Here is a 21,105-nt window from a genome sequence, read left to right on the forward strand (position 1 = left end):
CATAAAAACGTAACCATACATGGTAGACTTAAAACCAGCTACGGCTGTACTAAGCGATTGTATATGCTCATATAAATGCCAAAAGTTCATGGGGCACTAACCTTGTTTTAAGATAAATGCCTTTTATTCGCGATGTATTGGATAAGTACTTCATTACCCACAATCCTGAACAATCCCACAGTGATGCATCTGATTGGTGGAAGTCGTGTCACGTGTCCAAAACCCCGCGAAGGTACGTGAGACTGAAGATCATGTAATGACGTAGGGCTAAATTCATTGGTCGCACCTCTGAATCGCCCCCGCGCCATTGGATGTTCAGTTGCGCAGGCCAGCCAATGAGCGAGCCAGATGCTCAATGTTTTAGCATGTGCATAAGCTTCAGTAAATCGAGGAAAAGGAGTTTACCTGCATATTCACGATATAAAATTCACTGGAGGAAAAAGTTCACGTGGCCGCCGTCAGATTTGGAAGTCACTCAAAAGGCTCTTTCACGGGTCAACTTTAGTGAGGCACGGTGGTTTATGGGAGGAGTAGTTCATTTCCTCGGAAATGAAAATATGTACACAGGCTTGTAAGTTACCCTTAACGTTTTTTTTTCGATTTTATCTTTGTTTTTTCACTCGAAATGATATGTTGTATGCTTATGAGTTCAGCCGTTGCTGGTTATCCTCAGACATGCTCTAAAACTCTTTAGATATGGATTTTACAAAATGTCAATGGGAGAAATGAATGGGAAATTTACTTCCGGCAGCAGCGCTCCCTCGGGCTGTGGGCGGGATACTGTGATGCTCTATTGGGTGGCCAGGTGTCAGTTTTGTATATTATCCAATCAGGTTTTTGTGGGGGCGGGACTAAAAGAGAACGCAAAGGCGAAAAAAATATTTAGTTAGTTGTAAGTTCTTTATTATTGATTACATTAATGGTATATTAATTACTGGGTATGTAATAAAAAAATGCATACACACAATCTTATCACTGACTCGGAAACCTTTATTTATTATACAAGCACCACCTACCCTGTGACACACCAGTTGTGTCAGATTAAACACGATTTAATGACTCGTAAATGTAAGTACACACAAAAAACAAAGACACCTACATCTTGGATGCCATTGAGGTGAGCTAAAACATATCAAAAAATAATTTCAAAGTGAACTGTTCCTTTATTTATTTTTTTTATAAATGTTAAAATAGACATAGACAAACAAACAAACTTTTTTTGTCCTATTTAAGATATTTTTTAAATTGCCTTAGTGGTGTACGTAACCTGATCAGAAAATATTAATGAGAAGCGCCATGGCATTTTGTATATAATTAAAATGAAAAGTGATGCATAGAGAACTGAACTGGCTTCTAGTAACATCAAGAGGAATAAAAAGCACTTTTATATTATTGGAGTATTTTTTCAGTGCTTTTTTTCAGTGCTGATGAAAATATAAAAGTTTAAACACATTTTTGCTTAAATAACACTTTGTAATTTTTATACTTCGTCTTACAAGACTTGCAAAACCAAAATCTAGTGTTGAGGGACCTATTAACTGAGTAAAGGAAATAATATGTAGGAAGTATAATCAACAAATGTGCACTTATAATGTATAAATAATGTTTTTTTGTGCTAACGTTTTGAGATAACTTGAGTAAACATGTCTCTGGAAGACTGTTTTTTCCCAAAGGGGCGATCCCGATTTGTGTGAGAGTAGATCCGGAGGTGCAAGACTCGATCTGTGAAAGCCTCACACTACCAGATAGTCTGCGCCGAACATCGGAACCGATCGAGGTAATCAACAACATTTTTCTCAGATTCTCGTGAGGGGAAAATCGGGCATAAATCAGCCTGAAACTCCGTAGCCCTCAAACCACATTCACTTTATAGCCCTTAATACTGTAATTGTGGACATGGGCACAAAGGACACAGGTGTGATCCTAATTTTTATTTATTATAAATGTTATATCACTGTCTTCGATAAAGTTTTGTCTATCCATTTATGGTGTTTTTTTTTATTTTGGGGGTATTTTTGAATTTATTTACTTCAAAAAGTACCATATTTTCTATGTAAATTAATTACAATGTAGTTTTATTTATTTATTTAACTACATTAAAATATCATTCCAATAAGTTCTTAGAGCTAAAACCTAAAGATGAAGTGACTTTGCCGTCACCTGGTGTCTTATTTTGGCTTATTTTAGAATCCTCTAAATTACAGTTATTCCCATTCATTTCTATGGGTGCCCATTTTTGACCCAAATACAAGATTAAGAAGTTGTTTTTTATCACCCACTTAACATTGTAGAATTCAGTAAAAAAAATTGTGTGTTCAGGAGGCAAACTTAGGAAAAGTAGTCTCAACTCTTGTACCGCTCAGATCAAGGGAAGTATTTTTTTAAAAAATAAATCAAAACTATTTTGCCCACATTTGTCCAGAATACGGTTTTAGGGTTGACGTCAGGATGTGATAACTCCAGTCAGATCTGCTGGTAACTCCTGTTGTGGCAAAAATTCTGTTAAAATCATCACTGCGTAAGAGACACTCAGTATTTATTCTTGCAAAAATAGGTTCAGTCTAGTACACAAAAGTTATGCTAGAGAGAGTGACACACCACAGGAAGAGATGAGACGGCCTTTATACTCTTTTCAAGGTTCCTCTTCACCCGCTGAACCTTTCACCCATCCAGATAAGGTTCAGTCTCTACTTAAGGACACAAACTGGTATTGAAATAAACTAGAGCCAGACCGATATATCGGATATTAGGCATTTTAAATAAATTAATATTTAAAAAATAAAATAAAAATGGACGAAACACGCTTTAATCATCTCTCCTTGGCCTGTTATATTGAAAATGTATGTTTTACAATTTGCAGTATGATGTTATCTATTGCTAAATTATGGCTCATCATAGACTAGCTAACCACAAAGCAGGCTAAAGACCGCTAACGTTAACATTAATGAGCTTGGAAACCACAATTAACTTTTTCTGCCTAAATAAAGTAATGATTACTGTATTTATAACTAGCATATCTCTAGTTACAGTCCCTGCATTGTAAAATGTAAGTTAGACTTGCGAGGAGTGAACATTTAGACATAGAGAAAAAGTATCAAACGTATCTTGTGCAGAAAAGTTCGCTTTTCTTTTACACGAGTGTGAAATCCAACAATATTTAATAATAAAAAATTTAAAAAAACATCGGCCGATATATCGCATTTTAAAACCCAAAAATATTCGTATCGGTATCGGCCTTCAAAATCCTTTAAACTCATGGAATAACACCAATGCCTGGGAGAAACATATGAAGAGTTCAGATGTGCCATTTGAAATTTTCTTCTAAAATGATCAATTTTATCAAACTTGTATATTTAAGTTCAGTAATTTCACTTAAATGGCAATTAATAGGTAATCTTCATTGCCATTTAAGTGAAATCACTGAACTTAAATATACAAGCTTGATAAAAATGATCATTTTAGAAGAAAATTTCAAATGGCACTTAGAGGCTTTTCCATCTGAACTCTTCATATTCAGTTCATCCACACGTAATTCACTTGCCTTCTCACTGTGACGAGTTCTTGCAATGCTTTTTACTATGAGTGATAAAATTTGCCAATTGAGAGAAGCTCCTCCCACAGTTTGGGCAGTGGTACGGCTTCTCCCCAGTGTGAACTCGCTCGTGGACTTTCAGCGAGCCAGACTGAGTGAATCCCTTATCGCAGCGTGAGCACTTGTAAGGCTTTTCCCCCGTATGAATCCTCTGGTGCTCCCTCAGTCGTTTAGCCGTGGTAAAAGTCTTGCCGCACTCGAAGCACGCATGATCTCTCTCGCCCCTGTGTCTTTTCTGGTGCTCTTTAAAATTGCCCGGCCATACGAAACTCTTTCCGCACAGAGAGCACACATACGGCCTCTCGTTTGTGTGAACCCTCAGGTGGTTTTTCAGAATGGACGACGAGGTAAAACCTTCCCCACAATGAACGCAGTTAAAAGGCTTAAACCCCGAATGAGAGTGCAGATGATTATTGAGGCTGTGCGCCCACTTGAACGTCTTTCCGCAGTGATGGCACTTGAACGGTTTCTCTCCGCTGTGCGCCCTGATGTGATCCCGAAGGCCTTTTTTACACCTCAAGGCCTTTCCGCATTGAGGGCAGACGAACAGCTTCTCCCTGGAGTGGATCTTCACGTGAACCTTGAGGTTGTTTTTAAACGTGAAACTCTTTCCACACTGGTGGCACATGTGGGGTTTCTCTCCGGTGTGAGTTCGCATGTGACACTTCAGGCTCTCTTTCCGCGTGAAGCTTTTCTCGCAGTGGTGGCAGCGGAAAGGTTTCTCTCCCGTGTGAAGTCTCACATGGTCCTTAAGGCTGTCTCTTCGTGTGAAACTCTTTCCGCACTGAGGGCACGGGAAGCTTCTTTGAGTTTTGTTCTTTGAACATGTTTCTTCTGCTATTAAAGATTCCCGATATGGACGTTTCTCCTCCACCTCGTTCAGTTCTTCACTTTCTTCTTTTATGTCTGTCAAGTCTACGATTAACACACACAAAAAAACCATAATACATACCAACTCAGTTCAATAAACAAATGGTAACACTTTACAATAAGGTTCATTATTTAACATTAGCTAATGTATTAACTAACATGAACTAACCATGAGCAATACATTTGTTGCAGTATTTGTTCATCTTCGTTGATGTTAGTTAATGATAATAAAGCTGTTCATTGTTTGTTCATGTTAGTTCACAGCGCATTAACTAATGTTAACATAATTTTAATAAAGTTTACAAAGATTAATAAATGCTTTATAAGTGCTGTTCATTATTAGTTCATGCTAACTAATGTAGTTAACTAATGAACCTTATTGTAAAGTGTTACCAAACAAATGTATCATGTATGTGATGTGCTAAAATTACATTGTCATTCTCACTCAACGCCATCTAATCAAGGTTAAAATCATTTTTTGTGTAATTATTTTTTTTCTTAATTCATGTTATGTTTTATTTATTAATGTTTTAGTCGGAAGTTTGCCTATTTTTTTTATTATTTTTTATGTTACTATTTGTTTCGGAATGTTTAAAGAACATTCAAAAGTAACATTCCCATAAAACGGAATTCTAAAACGGAATCTTCCCTGAACGTTCTTATAACTAAACAAACAAAAAAAATATTTAAAGGAATCCACAAGTATCCGAGGGGCGCTCCTGTAAAAAATAAAGTGGGTGAAACTTCCGGTGAGGCGGCGGAAGTAGCTTTCCAATTTCATAATTTTGCAAAACATTCGTAGTCATATTTTTGTTAGCTGCGTATTTACCAATGATTGCTTAAATGCAGCCACCAAATGCTAAATGCTAAAGCTTTGTTACCTTAATGTTCCTCCACCATCAACAATGAAGAATCAAAGAATGGACCCCAACCTGTTTGTTCCTCACTATCTTCTTGTTTTATTCTGGATGGTTCTGGATCACTCTTGTCTTCAATTTCCTCTTCGACAAATTCTGTCTTAACTATAGTATACATAGTACATATATTTCACTTGTTGCACTCGCTTGTTTGTTCTTCTCATGTAGGATGACAGTTGATGTATGATCTTGTCTGCCAAAGTCAAAAATAATACAAGTTAATACACATATTTTAGTTTTATTTCACAGTCTTGTCTGTCTTTCATTATTTATCTTTGCATTTAAGAGCATACTTTGGCTTAAACCCAAATAATGTATATAATATGCTTTGATTTTAACACAACATAGTTAAAATCCAATTCTGTAAGTTATAATTTATGCTGATTAAGATTTCAGTGATGACAGCTAACAGTAAGTATAATATATTCATGAATTAATCTCATGACATTAACCCCAAAAGGCTTAATTTAAACGAATATAATTAATCAAGCTGATACTGACTATGTTAAAGTAAGATCACAGATCAATGTTGTAAGAAAACAGGTCAAGAGACATAGATAACTGTTAAATAAATGTGTTTATTTGTTTTACCTTCTGTAGTATTTGTTCTGTCTCTCTCTCGTCTCTTGTCCCGATTTTATGTATTTAATGCCTTTTGCGATTTAAACTCGCATCATGTAACGTTAATTTAATAATGCTAATGCTCTCCACTGTCGTGAACACTTACCCTACCGTAACTATTTGCTATTTATTATTAATAACAATGCGTTTTAACAGTGCATGGAACGTTTGTTCGTATCTCACATAGTTAGAAAACATTGTTAAATGATTATAACATGGTTGAAATGTCTAAAAACGTCCTTAAATTTGAATGCACCTTCGAGTTTGAGAGAATTCAGCGACAGCGCCCCCTGGATGGGGAAAGAGCGAGTAGCATCTGTCGCATTCATGACGCATTACGGTAGATGTTTACGACAGTGAGGTCACGTTTGCGACAGCATCATGGCGGCGTTCGGTGTGAGTTTTGAAAGCTCAAACAGCATTAAATCTAGAAAAGAGTCCAAAAGAGAAGAACGAGCACACGTTTTACAGCAGGTAAAACAAACAAACTCTTTAAACTAACATCTAATAACGGATTCAGTCGGTTTAAGACTTGAATACCGTCAAGAATTAGAAGCGATTTTTGTTTTAACGGATCTGTTTACATTCATCTCTCATTCGTCATTCATACTTTCATTAATTTACCGTTTTTCTGAATTCATGTTTTTTGTGTCAGTTATGTTTTGTGATCAGATGTCTTATAGCTGGGTTTCAGAAATGATTCCTCAACATCTGAGGTGATTTATGTATCATTTTTCCCAATATTTGTCAATATCTGGCTGAATTAATTATGAACATCGACTTGTATTGAATAGATTTCATTTATTAAGTACACGTAGTCATTTCAGATTTAACATTAAACCCAGTGTCATTCAATTTTAAGAAATATGGCTTAGCCCACACAATATTTCATAATGACCAAATAATATATATTGTCTTTGGTTATCCAACGTTAATTATGTGTAATTTGAAGGAGAATTGACGTAATACATAATCAAATCGAAGTTATACACTACAAATCACCAACTGTAAAGCTTTTATATAATTTAATCACGCCAAATTAAATGTTCTCACAATTGAAATATAATCACATGACAATATTCAAAACTTGTTAAAAATGTTTTTTGTTTTTTATTGACAAAGATGTTAGTATTTTTGTAAAATAGTCACAATCATCATCTCAAAATAGCATGATATTATGGCTGATTAAAGGCTTACACACACTACAAGATAATGATGCTAATTTTTGACCCACCATCTTGTAGTGTGTGTGTGTGATTTAACAGATTTTCTTGTGGTATGATGATGTGTTAAGAGTGATTGAATCTGCTCAGAAGAACGTCAGCGCCTCACGATCTCTAATCATAAATATCCAATATGTTGCACACAGTTATGATCAGAGATCAGTTTTGTTGGGGGGGAAACCCGAGGACATTCTTCTTGCACATCATCCGCCATTAGATTTGTTTGTTTTGTCGTCTCTCACATTTTTAATATCTGAAATCAATTGTTTGGTTGTTTTTTTGGTCACTAGTTAGTTCTGAGCTGAACTGGCGTTACACTACCTTCAGGGGGCGATACCAGTCCATAGTCTGATGAACACAGTCATCCACAAGTGTCAATTTGGATGAAAACATAGAGAATTAAACATATTTGCAATTTATGTTTATACAGTATGAGCTATTATGAGAAGGGTTCGAACCAAAATGTTTTCCTCCTTTTTGCAGGGAGTTCTGATGCTCTTTGTTTTTAAGCAGTCAGGCCTTTAAATATGTAAATCGGGTTAGTTAAGCTACTTCTGTAAGCTTCTTTCTTAACATAAAACATGGTATGCATCTCTTTTAAATTAGTATGAAATTGTCAGTCACCTGTAGATGTTCAGTGCAGGTAAACGTTCTCTGGATAATGTCCGGGTTGATCACGTTCCCCTCCTGATGTCTAATGATGATTAGCAGGAGAATAGAAACATCACTGATATTTGATTTTTTTAAAACGTTTATTTAAAGTTGATGCCATGTAATTCAACATCATTTCCTTATTCTCTGATTTCCTCTGGTGTTTTTGTTGCATCATATACTAAAAATCATTGGTAACACTTTACATAAGGTCCCATTTGTAAATGAAACATGAACTAACAACGATGAATACGTATGATACGGTATGTATTAATCTTTGTTAAAGTTAGTAAATAAAACTACAACTGTACAACTTTTGATTTGAATAATGTGTTAGTAAATGTTATATATAAAGTAATATTAATGAAGATTAATATGCTTTAGAAGTAGTTTTCATTATAAGTTCATGTTAGCAAATGATACCTAATTGTGAAGTGTTATCAAATCATTGTCTGTAATTTCAATTAAAAACGAAGTATAAATATTAAGTGACAAGTTTAAACTTAAAAGACTTGAATAAAAACTAAAATCATTTTATCTAATTTAAAAATAAATCACAGCTAATTTTAAATATAAAAATACCAATAACAAAAATGACTTAAACTATAATAAAACAAAAGTTAAGAAAACGTTTCAAACTCTTAAAGTTTTTGTTGTTTTTGGCAGTGATGCCATAGAATAACCTTTCAGTGATCAGTTCTTAAAATAACCATTTATTTTTTCTTAGTGCGAAGAACATTTCAAAAAAGAGTAACATTTGGAACCTTTTCATTCTATAAAGAACCTTTTGTGGAATAGAAGAGTTCCATGGATGTTAAAGTTTCTTTATGGAACCATTGATGAAAAAACACATTCTGTGTCTGTGTTATCTAGAGATACACCAGGCATAAATCTACATTTTTTTGTTTTATTTAGTCCGATCTCTGTTCCGGACATGCACACAAACTGCGTCATTTGTGTGGAAGTATTAGGGAAGTCTGTAAACAGGACGTTAACAGAAACCAGGAGAACAGAGAAAATACTGCGCGTGATGACGTTCAAAATATTGTACGAAAAATATAATATTGAATTATGGGTGAAGGGTTTATATGAATGTATCTCAGAAGGGAACTGACTGTCTTTGGTAAAGTTATGATGGCATTTTCTTTTTCTCACAAAACACTACAGGTGAATAGGGTACAATTTTTAAATAGTAGATATCACCATGAACCTTCCTCAGTTGATTGATTACTTACACAAGTGTATAAAAAAATGTAATTTAAGTTTGTATGTTTAATTATGCAAATTATTTATTTACCTCTGTAGTTGGAAAAACCAACCACATGACAATTTAATGTAATGTTAACCCATAAAGCTAAGTGCTTTCTTAAGTTTGATTATTAATCTGCTATGTCATGTTTAAGACACATTTATGACATATTATATGATTTATTGGTTTATGTCAAGGTGTCATTGCAAAGGCATCTCAAACAATGTCATATTTGCATTTAAAATATCATAATTGAGCAAATGACACTTAATGACAGTTGTCATAAACATGCATACCTCCTTCATATTCAAGAAATATGTCATGTCATGATTATGAACGTGTCATGTCAGTCTTATGCACACCCCTTCAAATAAAATGTTACCTAAAATGTAAAAAAAAAAGCCCCCTAAAGGTCCTTGCTCACTGATTTAGCTCTGAATTGTCAAAACACCCTTCAAAATGCTTGCTAATTGCGTAAAACGCAGAAAAACGAACACAATCCGAATTTTTTAATGACGGATGAAAGTTTCGGAGGCAGCGTGATTGACAAAACATGAGATCGTGTTTATTTTTTAACGTGCAAAATTTCAGACTCTGTGTGCAAGGACCTAAAATCTTGACATTACACAATCTAATTTAAATTAAAAAAAACAGATGTTTATATAGCATGTTTGGATCGAGATTTAAATACAGTGTTTGCCTCTAATTTAAAATGTCATTTTCTGTGTTTAAGGCCAGTTTGGCCTTTTATAGAACAAATAAACATTTGCTTAACCCCTTAGCTGTCACCACCCTTTTTGAGAATGGGGGTTAAAATGCACTATTCAAACTTAAATGGTTGTAATTTAAGAATGCTTTGGAATATAATATATAAACACTTCAAAAAATGAAAGTATGAAAAAGTTATGGAAGTTTAAATTTACAGTAAATTAAATATACTGTACTACATATTTTTTATTTTATATAAATTGATATAATATATATTTTAGAAAATATTTGTTACTCTAAAATTTCTATAAAATCAAAGCCATACATCTTATCAAGTTATGTTCCAAATTTGAAGTTGATATCACAAAAATTGAAGTTCCTATGAGATTTTGTTTAGGCGTAGTAACAAAAATAGCCACCGGGTGCCATTGAATTCCATTGAATTTAGTTGTATACATTCTGCCTTAACAAATTAATACATTTCTGTCCAAATACCAATTCTGTCACAAAATTTGGAACCTTGAGACTCTGACCTTTCTGACAATATCAGTTTTGTCAAGATTAGAAAAGGTTTTGATCATAAATTATGAAATATAATGATGCCCAAAAGGGGAGGAGCCTGATAAAATAAGTACCGTTTCTATGGTAACGCAACCTTCAATTATAAAACAGTTCACACGATGAATTCTGAGTTTATAAGCTTTCAAATGATACCTAATTAATGATAACTACTAAAATATGTGATATAATAAAAAAGGCGATAAAAAATAATATTATATTTTAGAGGATGATGAATATAAATATTATCAATTTTAGAGGATAATATTGTACTATAATTTTTTATTGAAAAATACTAGATTATATGTTTATTATGAACTTTTAGCTTGAAAACAGAAGTTTCAATGATTAAAAGTGGGTTCATCGACTTTTTGTGACAAAGGTCAAAACTCCTGTTATGAAGCAGTTTTTTTGAGGTGCACTCTTGTCATAAATTCATCAATTACTCTTCCTACATCATTTTTTAACACACAACAGGGGTAGAATATCTATTTAGAAGTCTTAGACCTTTCCAACAATATATAATTTGTCATAATTAGATTAGGATTTAATAGAAATATAGTGAAGTAAAGTTAGGCGTCCCGGTACCGGGACGGTGACAGTTAAGGGGTTAAACAAAGAAAAAAAAGAAAAAAACGTCCATTCGTAAGAGCATCACGCTCCTCCATCTGTGTTGGGTTTCTCTGTGCACACATTACCCCAGGAAACGACCCGACAAACCTTTATCACCCCAGACAAATACGCAATTAGAATTAAAACGACATGTAATCCTTGTCCGCTTTCCTCTTCTGTTTAGGCGAAAGAGAAGTATGAGAAAGAGGAGAGGAGGAAGGCCGAGAGGAAGGCCAGGGGTGAGGACACATGGATGCTTCCCGATGTTGACCTGCGACTGCAGCAGATTGGCCAGGTCAGAGGTCAAACTCTTGAACGATGATGAGAAATGTTTGTTTTTTATGTTGAGGATGATTCCTAAAATAACTTCAGGTTGGTACGTTTTTTGGAAAATACAAGGCTGTATTTATTTGATTAAAATACTGCAAAAACACATATTTTTATTACAATTGCAAATGCAAGTTTTCTATGTGAATATCTTACTCCAGTCTTCAGTGTCACATGATCCTTCAGAAATCACTCTAATATCATGATATGATGCTCAAGAAACATTTATGATTATTATCAATGTTGAAAACAGTTCATATTTCTGTGAAGTTTATACTGCGTTTAGTCTTTTTTAACATTATAAATGCTTTGCTATCACTTTTGATCAATTAAATGCACCCTTACTGAATGAAAGTATTGATTTCTTAAAATAGCTTTACTGACCAAACTCAATTTTGGATGGAAATTATTATATAATATAATAAAGTTGCCATTTCTGATTTGACCAATGCTACACAGACAGGGAAAAATCCTATCTGTCAATAATATCATATACAGCACCTTAAAGGATTAGTTCACTTTTGAAAAAACTTTTGCTGATAATTTACTCACCCCCATGTCATCCAAGATGTCCATGTCTTTCTTTCCTCAGTCGAAAAGAAATTAAGGTTTTTGATGAAAACATTCCAGGATTTTTCTCCATATAATGGACTTCAATGGGAACCAGACGGTCCAAGGTCCAAAAGACGGTTAATAACAGTTTCAGATTCAGCTTCAAAAATGTCTTTAAACGACACCAGACGATGAATAAGGGTCTTATCATGCGAAACAATCCGTTATTTCAAAACTTATTCCAAAAATGTAACTTTGCTAAGGACAAATGCTAGCCTTGTAATATATTGTGAGGCGCGTTTGCAACGTCACGTAATACGTAATTACGTTCAAAAGGTCACGGGCGATGTAGCCGGAAGTACCGAATCAAAATCGTCCGACATCGTTGTTTTACCTTTTAATTCCTTTTTTGTAAACGCCGTTTGAGTTAGTTTGCACGTTCAACCTATGCGTTCAACTTGTAAACACTGACTCTGTAGTTCTGGCTACGTCGCCCGTGACCTTTTGAACGTAATTACGTATTACGCGACGTTGCAAACGCGCCTCACAGAATAGAGCAAGGCTAGCATTTGTCCTTAGAAAAGTTAAATTTTTGGAATAAGTTTTGAAATAACCGATCGTTTCGCATGATAAGACCCGTATTCATCGTCTGGTGTCGTTTAAAGACATTTGAAGCTGCATCTGAAACTGTTATTAACACTATCTTTCGGACCTTGGACCGTTTGGTTCCCATTGAAGTCCATTATATGGAGAAAAATCCTGGAATGTTTTCATCAAAAACCTTAATTTCTTTTCGACTGAGTAAAGAAAGACATGGACATCTTGGATGACATGGGGGTGAGTAAATTATCAGCAAAAGTTTTTTCAAAAGTGAACTAATCCTTTAAATTTCTCAATCCAGTCAAATCCTGATTTGTAAAGTCAACTCTTTACTTCGACTTGATATTGCTTATCGTATTGTAGAAGGTAAAATGCTACGAAATAAGTTTCTTGTTGTCTATTGTGATGGTGCATGTTTCTTTCCATAATGGATTCACATTTTGTTTTGTTTTTTTGCACTCAGGAGCATGCAGTGAAAAACAAGAAAAAGAAAAAGGAAAAGAAGGCAAAAAAGGAGAAGAAAGAGAAGAAGAAGAAAGCCAGGAAAGAGGAAAATGCATCATGTGACAGCTCTCAAGTATGTGCGTTAAACACATTTTAATGCCAGATTTAATCCGTTTTTTTTCCAGGTTTTCATGTCTGAAATGTTGCTGAAATATCGTTTGTTGTTGAAAATATTTGTTTTCAGGACTCAGAGGAGGAGTGGGTGGAGGCCCAGCTTCCTTCAGGGGGCGGAGACAAGCCAGGGAAGGCGGAGCTTGAGGCCACGCCCACATCGACAGTGGCCAGTACTAACCAAGTAAGATCCTAGTCTATGTAAGGGATGATGATGAACCCCCCCCCCCCAGGATGATCAGGAGGGTCTGGGAATAATATACCGCTGAATGGCACTATTGACCAATCAGAATCAAGTATTCCACCGAGCCATGTAATAACTCTGCTTAATGGAGGCGGTTTGTCGTCCAGCGGTTTACTGTGATCCGATGACCATCCTGGCTGCGGTCTGTAATCACAGTCTTCAGACATTGAGATTATAAGAGTGTGTAAGAGTGGGTGATTGTTGTCCTACACAGCAAAGCCACTTGTGGAAACTTCAATACTGTTATTACTGGAATTGAAGAGCGCTCTCTGAGCCGCGAGGGAGCGTCACACTGACATCCGTTTGCAAAGCGACCGCAAGTCATTCATTTTCAAAGAGAGCTGGTGCGATGTGTGTGTGTGTCCAGTGATGTGATGAAGATGCGAAAGATTTGTGAAAGACAATTACATGACAAACGCTTTTTCATCCTCCAGAATGTTTGTTTGTTAGCAGCTTAAAATTTTTTTATTGGGCATAACAATGCATTAATCTAGTTTTTTTTATAGTCTTTGTCTGTTTGACCTTTCCTAGAGAGATGAATGGATGACCTTTGACTTCCTGGCGATGAAGACGACCTCCGTGGCGGAGAAACGAGCGCAGAAAGAAGCAGAGAAAGAGGTGGAGAGGGAGAAAGCAAAGGCTATTGAACAGGTGAGCGACGTTTGTGTCTTCAAACAACATTGTGTAAAATATTGGCTGGTTCATGCTGACATCAATGCCATCAGGACACTCAAAACTGACTTTTTATATTATTATTTGGTGAAGATCCACCTTTACACTACTGGACTCTATTATAGTACTTTAAAGGGATACTTCAGGATTTAGCATGTTAAAAATCTTTGATGCAAACGGTTCAAACCAAGCAATCAAACCATGTGTTGAAATGATCACTTTCGGAGAACGTGTTTTGTTGTACGATGAGTGTGTGTTTGTGTTTATTGTGTGTTTCTCTCTATCTCTCAGGCTGGTCTTCACAAGTTAGAGTTGAACCCTTACTGGAAAGATGGAGGAAGTGGTCTGCCCCCAGAGGCCACTTCCAGAACTGCGGTTAGAAAAGGTGAATGCCGAAACGACGGGCCTAATTTAGAAATATATGATTGGATTCGATCCTAAACACCATTTTGTTCTACATCAAAAGTGAGGAAATCACAATGTTTTTAAAGGCGTGAACTTTTTGCCGCTCGTAATTCAACATTCAAATAAATAATCAATTATAAATTTGACGATCTGAGATGGTCAGACTTCGAGAGATTATTTTTATCTCACAGTCGCTGGTGAAAAATCCATAAAAACGTACGTTACATTTTACAGGAAAATACTATTTCTGTTTTTCTACTTGAAAATGTCTGTTTATGTGTGAAATTTACTTGCAATTTCTGAGTAAAAAAAAAATTGTTTTTCAATCATACACCAAATGTGTTCAGTGTAGAGCAGTTCAGCAATGACCTTTGACATTTTAACGTATTTCGATTAACAGAAATGCTTATTGTTAAAGGGTAGCATTTAACATTTTCCATTTCTAAGTGGTCAGTTTTCGTCCAAAATAAGCTGCAATTTGGACCAAACTTCATAAAAAACTTTGTGAAACTATTAAAGGAGTTGTTCACTTTTAAAAAAACACTTTTGCTGATGATTTACTCACCCCCATGTCATCCAAGATGTCCACGTCTTTCTTTCTTCAGTCGAAAAGAAATTAAGGTTTTTGAGGAAAACATTCCAGGATTTTCTCCATATAATGGACTTCAATGGGGACCAAACGGTTCAAGGTCCAAATGAGAGTTTCAGTGCAGCTTCAAAGGGCTTTAAACGACACCAGACGATGAATAAGGGTCTTATCTAGCCAAACGATCGCTCATTAAATAAATAAATAAATAAAAAAGTTTAAGTTTTATAAGCACAAATGCTCGCCTTGCTCTGTTCTGTGATGCGCGATCGTGACTTTCCTGTTCAAACTCGTTCATCAAAATGAACAAATCTTTTTTCGAGTCATTTGGTTTATTCAACGAACGAAAAGATTTGTTCATTTTGCGTTTGAACAGGAGAGTCATGAACGCTCATCACAGAACAGAGCAAGGCGACCATTTGTGCTTATAAACTTAAACTTTTGTATTTATTATTCAACGAGACCCTTATCCATCATCTGGTGTTGTTTTTAAGCCCTTTGAAGCTGCACTGAAACTCTCATTTGGATCTTGAACCGTTTGGACCCCATTGAAGTCCATTATATGGAGAAAATCCTGGAATGTTTTCATCAAAAACCTTCATTTCTTTTCGACTGAAGAAAGAAAGACGTGGGGTGAGTAAATTATCAGCAAAAGTTTTTTTTTAAAGTGAACTACTCCTTTAAGCTTTGTTGGCTGCGACTCGGTTTAAAGCCAACATGCTGCTCTCGTCCTCTTGAATTTTTCATGATTGATTTTCTTTTTGTCGTTTCAATGCGCCGTTTCATTCTGAAATATGTCACGTTATTAGAATGGGGCGTTTCATGTTGACAGTGCAGTCGCTCTTATCTGTGCTCGGTACCTGCTGAGCGGGAAGTGTTTATTTCACAGATGTTTTACACAGATTTCTCTCTCTCTCCCTCAGCTGGAGTGGTGAATGATGGAGGGGTGAGCTGGCTCAGAAAGTCCTATCAGAGGATGAAAGAGCAGGCTGACAGAGAACAGCGCAGTGTGGAGAGTGTGGTGGCGGAGAGATACGGGGTGAGCAAACACACACACACACACACAGTGGTAAACAAACACACATCTCTCTTTAATTCAACACACTGTTTCTTCCCCTGCGATTGAAGAAGCCATTCATTCATGAAACTGGTCATGCTGGATTTCATTGCTGTAGCAACCAATAAGGATGCAATATTGTCATGTTATTTAATTTTAATAGTTGGGTATTGTTTAATTATTTTGCGATTCCGATTCTGCTTATTGATTTTCCCCGTTGTGGTAAAAAAAAAAAAAAAAGAGAAGGAAAAGTCAAATAGTTTTTTTTGCAAAACATTCTGTTGTAGCTGAATAAAAATAAGACAAATAAATAATAAAAAAGACTATAAACTAGACTAACTAATATTATTTTCAAGTCAGTAATACTATAAGAACAAATAAGCAAATTAGCAATAGCACAAATAGATGCAAAGTTCAGAAATTGAAAATTCACGTAAAATAACTTGGTTTTCTTTTTAGAAATAAAATATAGATGACTCCTTATTAAAGTTACAAAAGTTATTCAGTCAAGATCAGTGAGGGATTCTCTGTTGCTTTTGTTCTTTGATTGACAATAATGACACAGACGCCTGTAGGTTTATTAGGCTGTATATTAATTAGGGCTGTGCGAAGATTAATTGCGATTAATCGCATCCAAAATAAAAGTTTGTTTACATAATATATGTGTGTGTGCTGTCTACAATTATTTTGTATACAGAAATACATATGCATGCATGTTTATTTGCACGTAAATACTGTATATATATAAACACATAATCTATGTTTTATATATTAATTACTCATTTAATTAAATGTATACATGCATGTGTGTGTATTTATATATATTAGGGCTGTGCAAAAATTAATTGCAATTAATCGCATCCAAAATAAAAGTTTGTGTTTACATAATATATGTGTGTGTAATTATTTTGTATTTTTAAAAACACACATATGCATGTATATATTTAAGAAAAATGTGTTATTAATATATCAAATATTTATATTTATGTATAATATATTAATTTTGTATAAATATATGTAAAGTATATACATGCAAATATTTCTTAAATGTTTACATGCATGTGTGTGTATTTATATATACAAAATAATTATACACACTACACACATATATATTATGTAAACGCAAACTTTTATTTTGGATGCGATTAATCTTTTCCCAGCCCTAATATAAATATACATATTTTATATATTAATAACACATTTTCTTAAATATACACATGCATGTGTGTGTATTTATATATATTAGGGCTGTGCAAAAATTAGTTGTGATTAATCGCATCCAAAATAAAAGTTTGTGTTTACATAATATATGTGTGTGTAATTATTTTGTATATTTAAAAACACACATATGCTTGTATATATTTAAGAAAAATTTGTTATTAATATATCAAATATTTATATTTATGTATAATATTAATTTTGTATAAATATATATAAAGTATATACATGCAAATATATCTTAAATGTTTACATGCATGTGTGTGTATTTATATATACAAAATAATTATACATGCTACACACACATATATTAAGTAAACACAAACTTTTATTTTGGATGCGATTAATCTTTTCCCAGCCCTAATATAAATATACATATTTTATATATTAATAACACATTTTCTTAAATATATACATGCATGTATGTGTATTTATATATACAAAATAATTACACACAGCACACACAAATATATTATGTAAACACAAACTTTTATTTTGGATTTGATTAATTGCAATTTAATCTTTGCACAGCCCTAATATTAATATATGTTCATAATATAACATAGTCTATCTATCTATCATCTGTATAAATGTATATACACACATACATATACACATTCAGATATACACACACACCCACACATATTTACACACATATATATACGTGTGTATTATTCCAATATTAGATAAATGCAATAAGTAAAAAAGATGGTTCTTTTTCTTCAGGATTCATGGGTAGTATAGCTAACAAAAAATGTTTTTTTTTAAATTAAGTTGAAATCATGTTGACATATGGAGCTCACGGTTATTTTCTCTTCTGAAACCCATAAAGCTATTTTGAATGTTTTCAGTGCACCGTTTCCCACCGGGGGGTGACGTACTAAACTCGAGCGAATCTGCTCCGCTCTCGGTGCAAACTGGCCTTAATGATGTTATGATGGTTCTCTCTTCCCTCTGTAGTCCATGGAGGAGTTCCAGAAGAAACTGCGAGAGGCGGAGGAGGTCGCGTTTGGAGAGAGGGGTGAGAGGAGAGGAGACCGAAACGAGGAACGAGAGAGATGGAGGAGAGATGAGAAAGACGAATGGAGAGAGAGATGCAGGAGAGATGACAGAGATGAAGGGAGAGAGAGATGGAAGAGAGATGAAGGGAGAGAGAGATGGAAGAAAGATGAAGGGAGAGAGAGATGGAAGAGAGAAGAAAGCGAAGAAAGGAGGGAGAGATGGAGGAGAGAAGAAGGGAGAGAGAATGAAGAACGGAGGAGAGGACGCCGAGACAAATCTCCAAATGCTAAGAGAGAGAGAGAACGAGACTTTGAGAGAATGTCTCTCGACCACGAGGAACGCGATCAGAGATCCGGGCCGGATCCAGACGAGGATCCGGAGTCTCAGAGACGCATCACTTCCTCTCTGTACAGCCTCAGTGACAAGTTCCTCAAACCCTCCGATGCCGATGAGGATATGAGCGCAGGGCCAGCGGCGAGGAGGGGGGTGCAGAAGGGGACATCCAATCAGAGGACAGGATTCAGAAAACCTGATGATGATGATGATGATGATGGGCTTGTAGCGGCCTGGAGGAAGAGCAGTGATTCAAAGACAACGCCAACCCCACAGAAACGCACAGAGAAGAGCACCGCCCTTCTGGAGGAGAGCAAAGCAACAGTGAGCAGGTCAGAACGAAATATAGGAGACTGTTTTTGATGAAAACATTCCAGGATTTTCTCCATATAATGGACTTCAATGGGGTCCAAACGGTTCAAGATCCAAAAGACAGTTTTAGTGCGGCTTCAAAGGGCTTTAAACGACACCAGGCGATGAATAAGGGTCTTATCAAGCCAAACCATCGGTCATTTAAAAAATAAATACAAAAGTTTATGTTTTATGAGCACAAATGCTCGCCTTGCTCTGTTCTGTGATGCACGTTCGTGACTCTCCTGTTCGAACTCGTTCATCAATCGTCATTTGGTTTATTCAACGAACGAAATGACTCGAAAAAAGATTCGTTAACTCAATCTAACTTACAGTGGCGCCACCATTTGTAAATTGTGTCACTCACTTCCAGTTGATTTTAGGCTTCTTCTACATTAAAGGAGTAGTTCACTTTTAAAAACACTTTTGCTGATAATTTACTCACCCCCATGTCTTTCTTTAATTGGTCGAACGTGATTTGTAAGCAAATCTGTATGAATCAACACGATTATTCGAAATTGGTATCTAGTAATGCATTCATGGGACATTGATTTGTTCTATAAAGGTTCTTGACAGTTTTACTCATGCTTTTGTGAATGCTTGTGTTATGCTAAAACTGATTGTTTGCTAATCTTCCAGTTCAGAGAGTGAGGAAGAGGAGGAGGAAGAGCTGATCCTAACGGATGAAGAGATGAATAAACTGGGAGCCAAACTGGTCAAGGCAGAACTCATGGGAAACACGGTGAGCTCATCAAAACTCTGAGTGATGTACCTAGACAGAAAATGCTGTCTAAATAGGAAACAGACTGTTGTACACGCCTGCGCACACACATTTAAACACGCATACCTATAGACTAAACACGTAATACGCATGTGCACGCCGTCTCTGTTTCCACAGGTTTGCATTTTTGAAATTTGTACACAGAATCACAGATTTTTCAAAAATAGGCACTGTTTTGACAGGCACTGTTGTTATTCAGATAAGTGTTAAGGGTTTTGTGTTTGAACGGTGTCGTGTTAGCGGCCCCTAAGTTAATAACTAATGATCTTTGCAATGAAAGTGGATCGATCAAAACTAACTTGAGCTGGACATTAACTTTATTCTAGATCTGCTGGTTTCTTCACAAAACCAACTCGCATGCGCCAATTCTTTGAAAAAGCTGAATAAATAAGCTTTCCAATTTATGTATGGTTTGTTAGGATAGGACAATATTGGTCGAGATATAACTATTTGAACATCCGGAATCTGAGGGTGCAAAACAATCGAAACATTGAGAAAATCTCCTTTAACCCTAATGTGTTGTTGACGATGTTTGCAGGCACTATGGGGTATTTTTGAGTCTTAATTTGGCCATAACTTTTTCCGTGTTTCAGCAAATGGAATGATTTTTGGTGACAAATCTTATTTTGACACATATTTTGGGAAAATGCTTTGAATATTTTCTCAGTACACTCTGGGAAAGTTCACTACCCTTTCATTATATTCAGCCACTACTTTAAACTGTTGTAAAAATGCAGCAGATTAATTAAAAAAGCTTTTTTTGCACAGGCCTATCTAAAGGGTTAATGTTGCCACCTGGTTATCAACGGTGAAAAATTACAATTTTGACCTCTTCCCAACATGGAAAACCACCAAAAATCAAAAATGCATGATTATATGGTGTCATGGCTTTGCAATCGAAAAAATGTGGTTATAATGGAAGTAACAAAACAGCCACAAACAGTAAATGAGGGAGAAAAAGTTCAAATCTGATGCTGCACAAAAACTAACAATGCATCAAAACCAATGTTGTGTCTAATCTTTGACATGTCCAAAAAAAAAAAAAAAACTCAGTCTTATTTTGTGTGTGTGTTTTTTCCCCCAAATCAGTGACGACATTTATGAATTTGAGTTAAAATCCAGATTTTTTTTTAAACATTCAGTAGTTTTGATCAGAACTGAGGTTGATTAATGGATTTATGCAAAAAATAGCCACGAACATACCGAAAGGATAGTGAATTTGAACAATGCAGAAGGGATAAAGTTGTGTGTTTATGTTCGCGATGTTGATGCATTCACTCACACAAATAAGGTTTACAGAAATGTACAAAATATCTTAATAACCTAATGATTTTTGGCATAAAAGAAAAAGTTATAATTTC

The 21,105-nt window shown here is 35.2% G+C and overlaps 2 protein-coding genes across 2 annotated transcripts in view; one reads left to right on the plus strand and one right to left on the minus strand.

Moving 5' to 3' along the window:
- Positions 1–573: 573 nt before the first annotated feature.
- On the minus strand, positions 574–6,286 carry LOC120470754 (uncharacterized). Its single transcript, XM_039660403.2, has 3 exons — positions 5,971–6,286; positions 5,395–5,572; positions 574–4,507 (listed from the first exon to the last, which is right to left on the minus strand). The coding sequence occupies exons 2-3, from the start codon at positions 5,495–5,497 to the stop codon at positions 3,546–3,548; spliced, it is 1,065 nt and encodes a 354-aa protein (XP_039516337.2). The 5' UTR covers positions 5,498–5,572; positions 5,971–6,286; the 3' UTR covers positions 574–3,545.
- Positions 6,287–6,332: 46 nt separating this feature from the next.
- Positions 6,333–21,105, plus strand: part of cwf19l2 (CWF19 like cell cycle control factor 2) — a 32,018-nt gene continuing 17,245 nt past the window's right edge. Inside the window, exons 1-9 of the mRNA XM_039660484.2 lie at positions 6,333–6,474; positions 11,186–11,296; positions 12,944–13,057; positions 13,169–13,279; positions 13,871–13,990; positions 14,303–14,396; positions 15,926–16,041; positions 18,238–18,944; positions 19,603–19,705. Coding sequence (XP_039516418.2) covers positions 6,382–6,474; positions 11,186–11,296; positions 12,944–13,057; positions 13,169–13,279; positions 13,871–13,990; positions 14,303–14,396; positions 15,926–16,041; positions 18,238–18,944; positions 19,603–19,705 — 1,569 coding nt within the window. The 5' untranslated portion in view covers positions 6,333–6,381. The remainder of the gene's footprint in view (positions 6,475–11,185; positions 11,297–12,943; positions 13,058–13,168; positions 13,280–13,870; positions 13,991–14,302; positions 14,397–15,925; positions 16,042–18,237; positions 18,945–19,602; positions 19,706–21,105) is intronic.

This window comes from Pimephales promelas, chromosome 16 (assembly GCF_988280905.1).
Source record: "Pimephales promelas chromosome 16, fPimPro1.hap1.1, whole genome shotgun sequence".
Lineage (NCBI taxonomy): Eukaryota > Metazoa > Chordata > Actinopteri > Cypriniformes > Leuciscidae > Pimephales > Pimephales promelas.

What these genes read in the sequence shown, in the direction of transcription:
- LOC120470754 (XM_039660403.2), bottom strand. Translation starts at nt 5,497, where the DNA reads ATGTATACTATAGTTAAGACAGAATTTGTCGAAGAGGAAATTGAAGAC. An exon ending in AGATAGTGAGGAACAAACAG is followed by an intron (nt 4,508 to 5,394) that starts GTTGGGGTCCAT and finishes TGTTAATCGTAG; the next exon opens with ACTTGACAGACATAAAAGAA.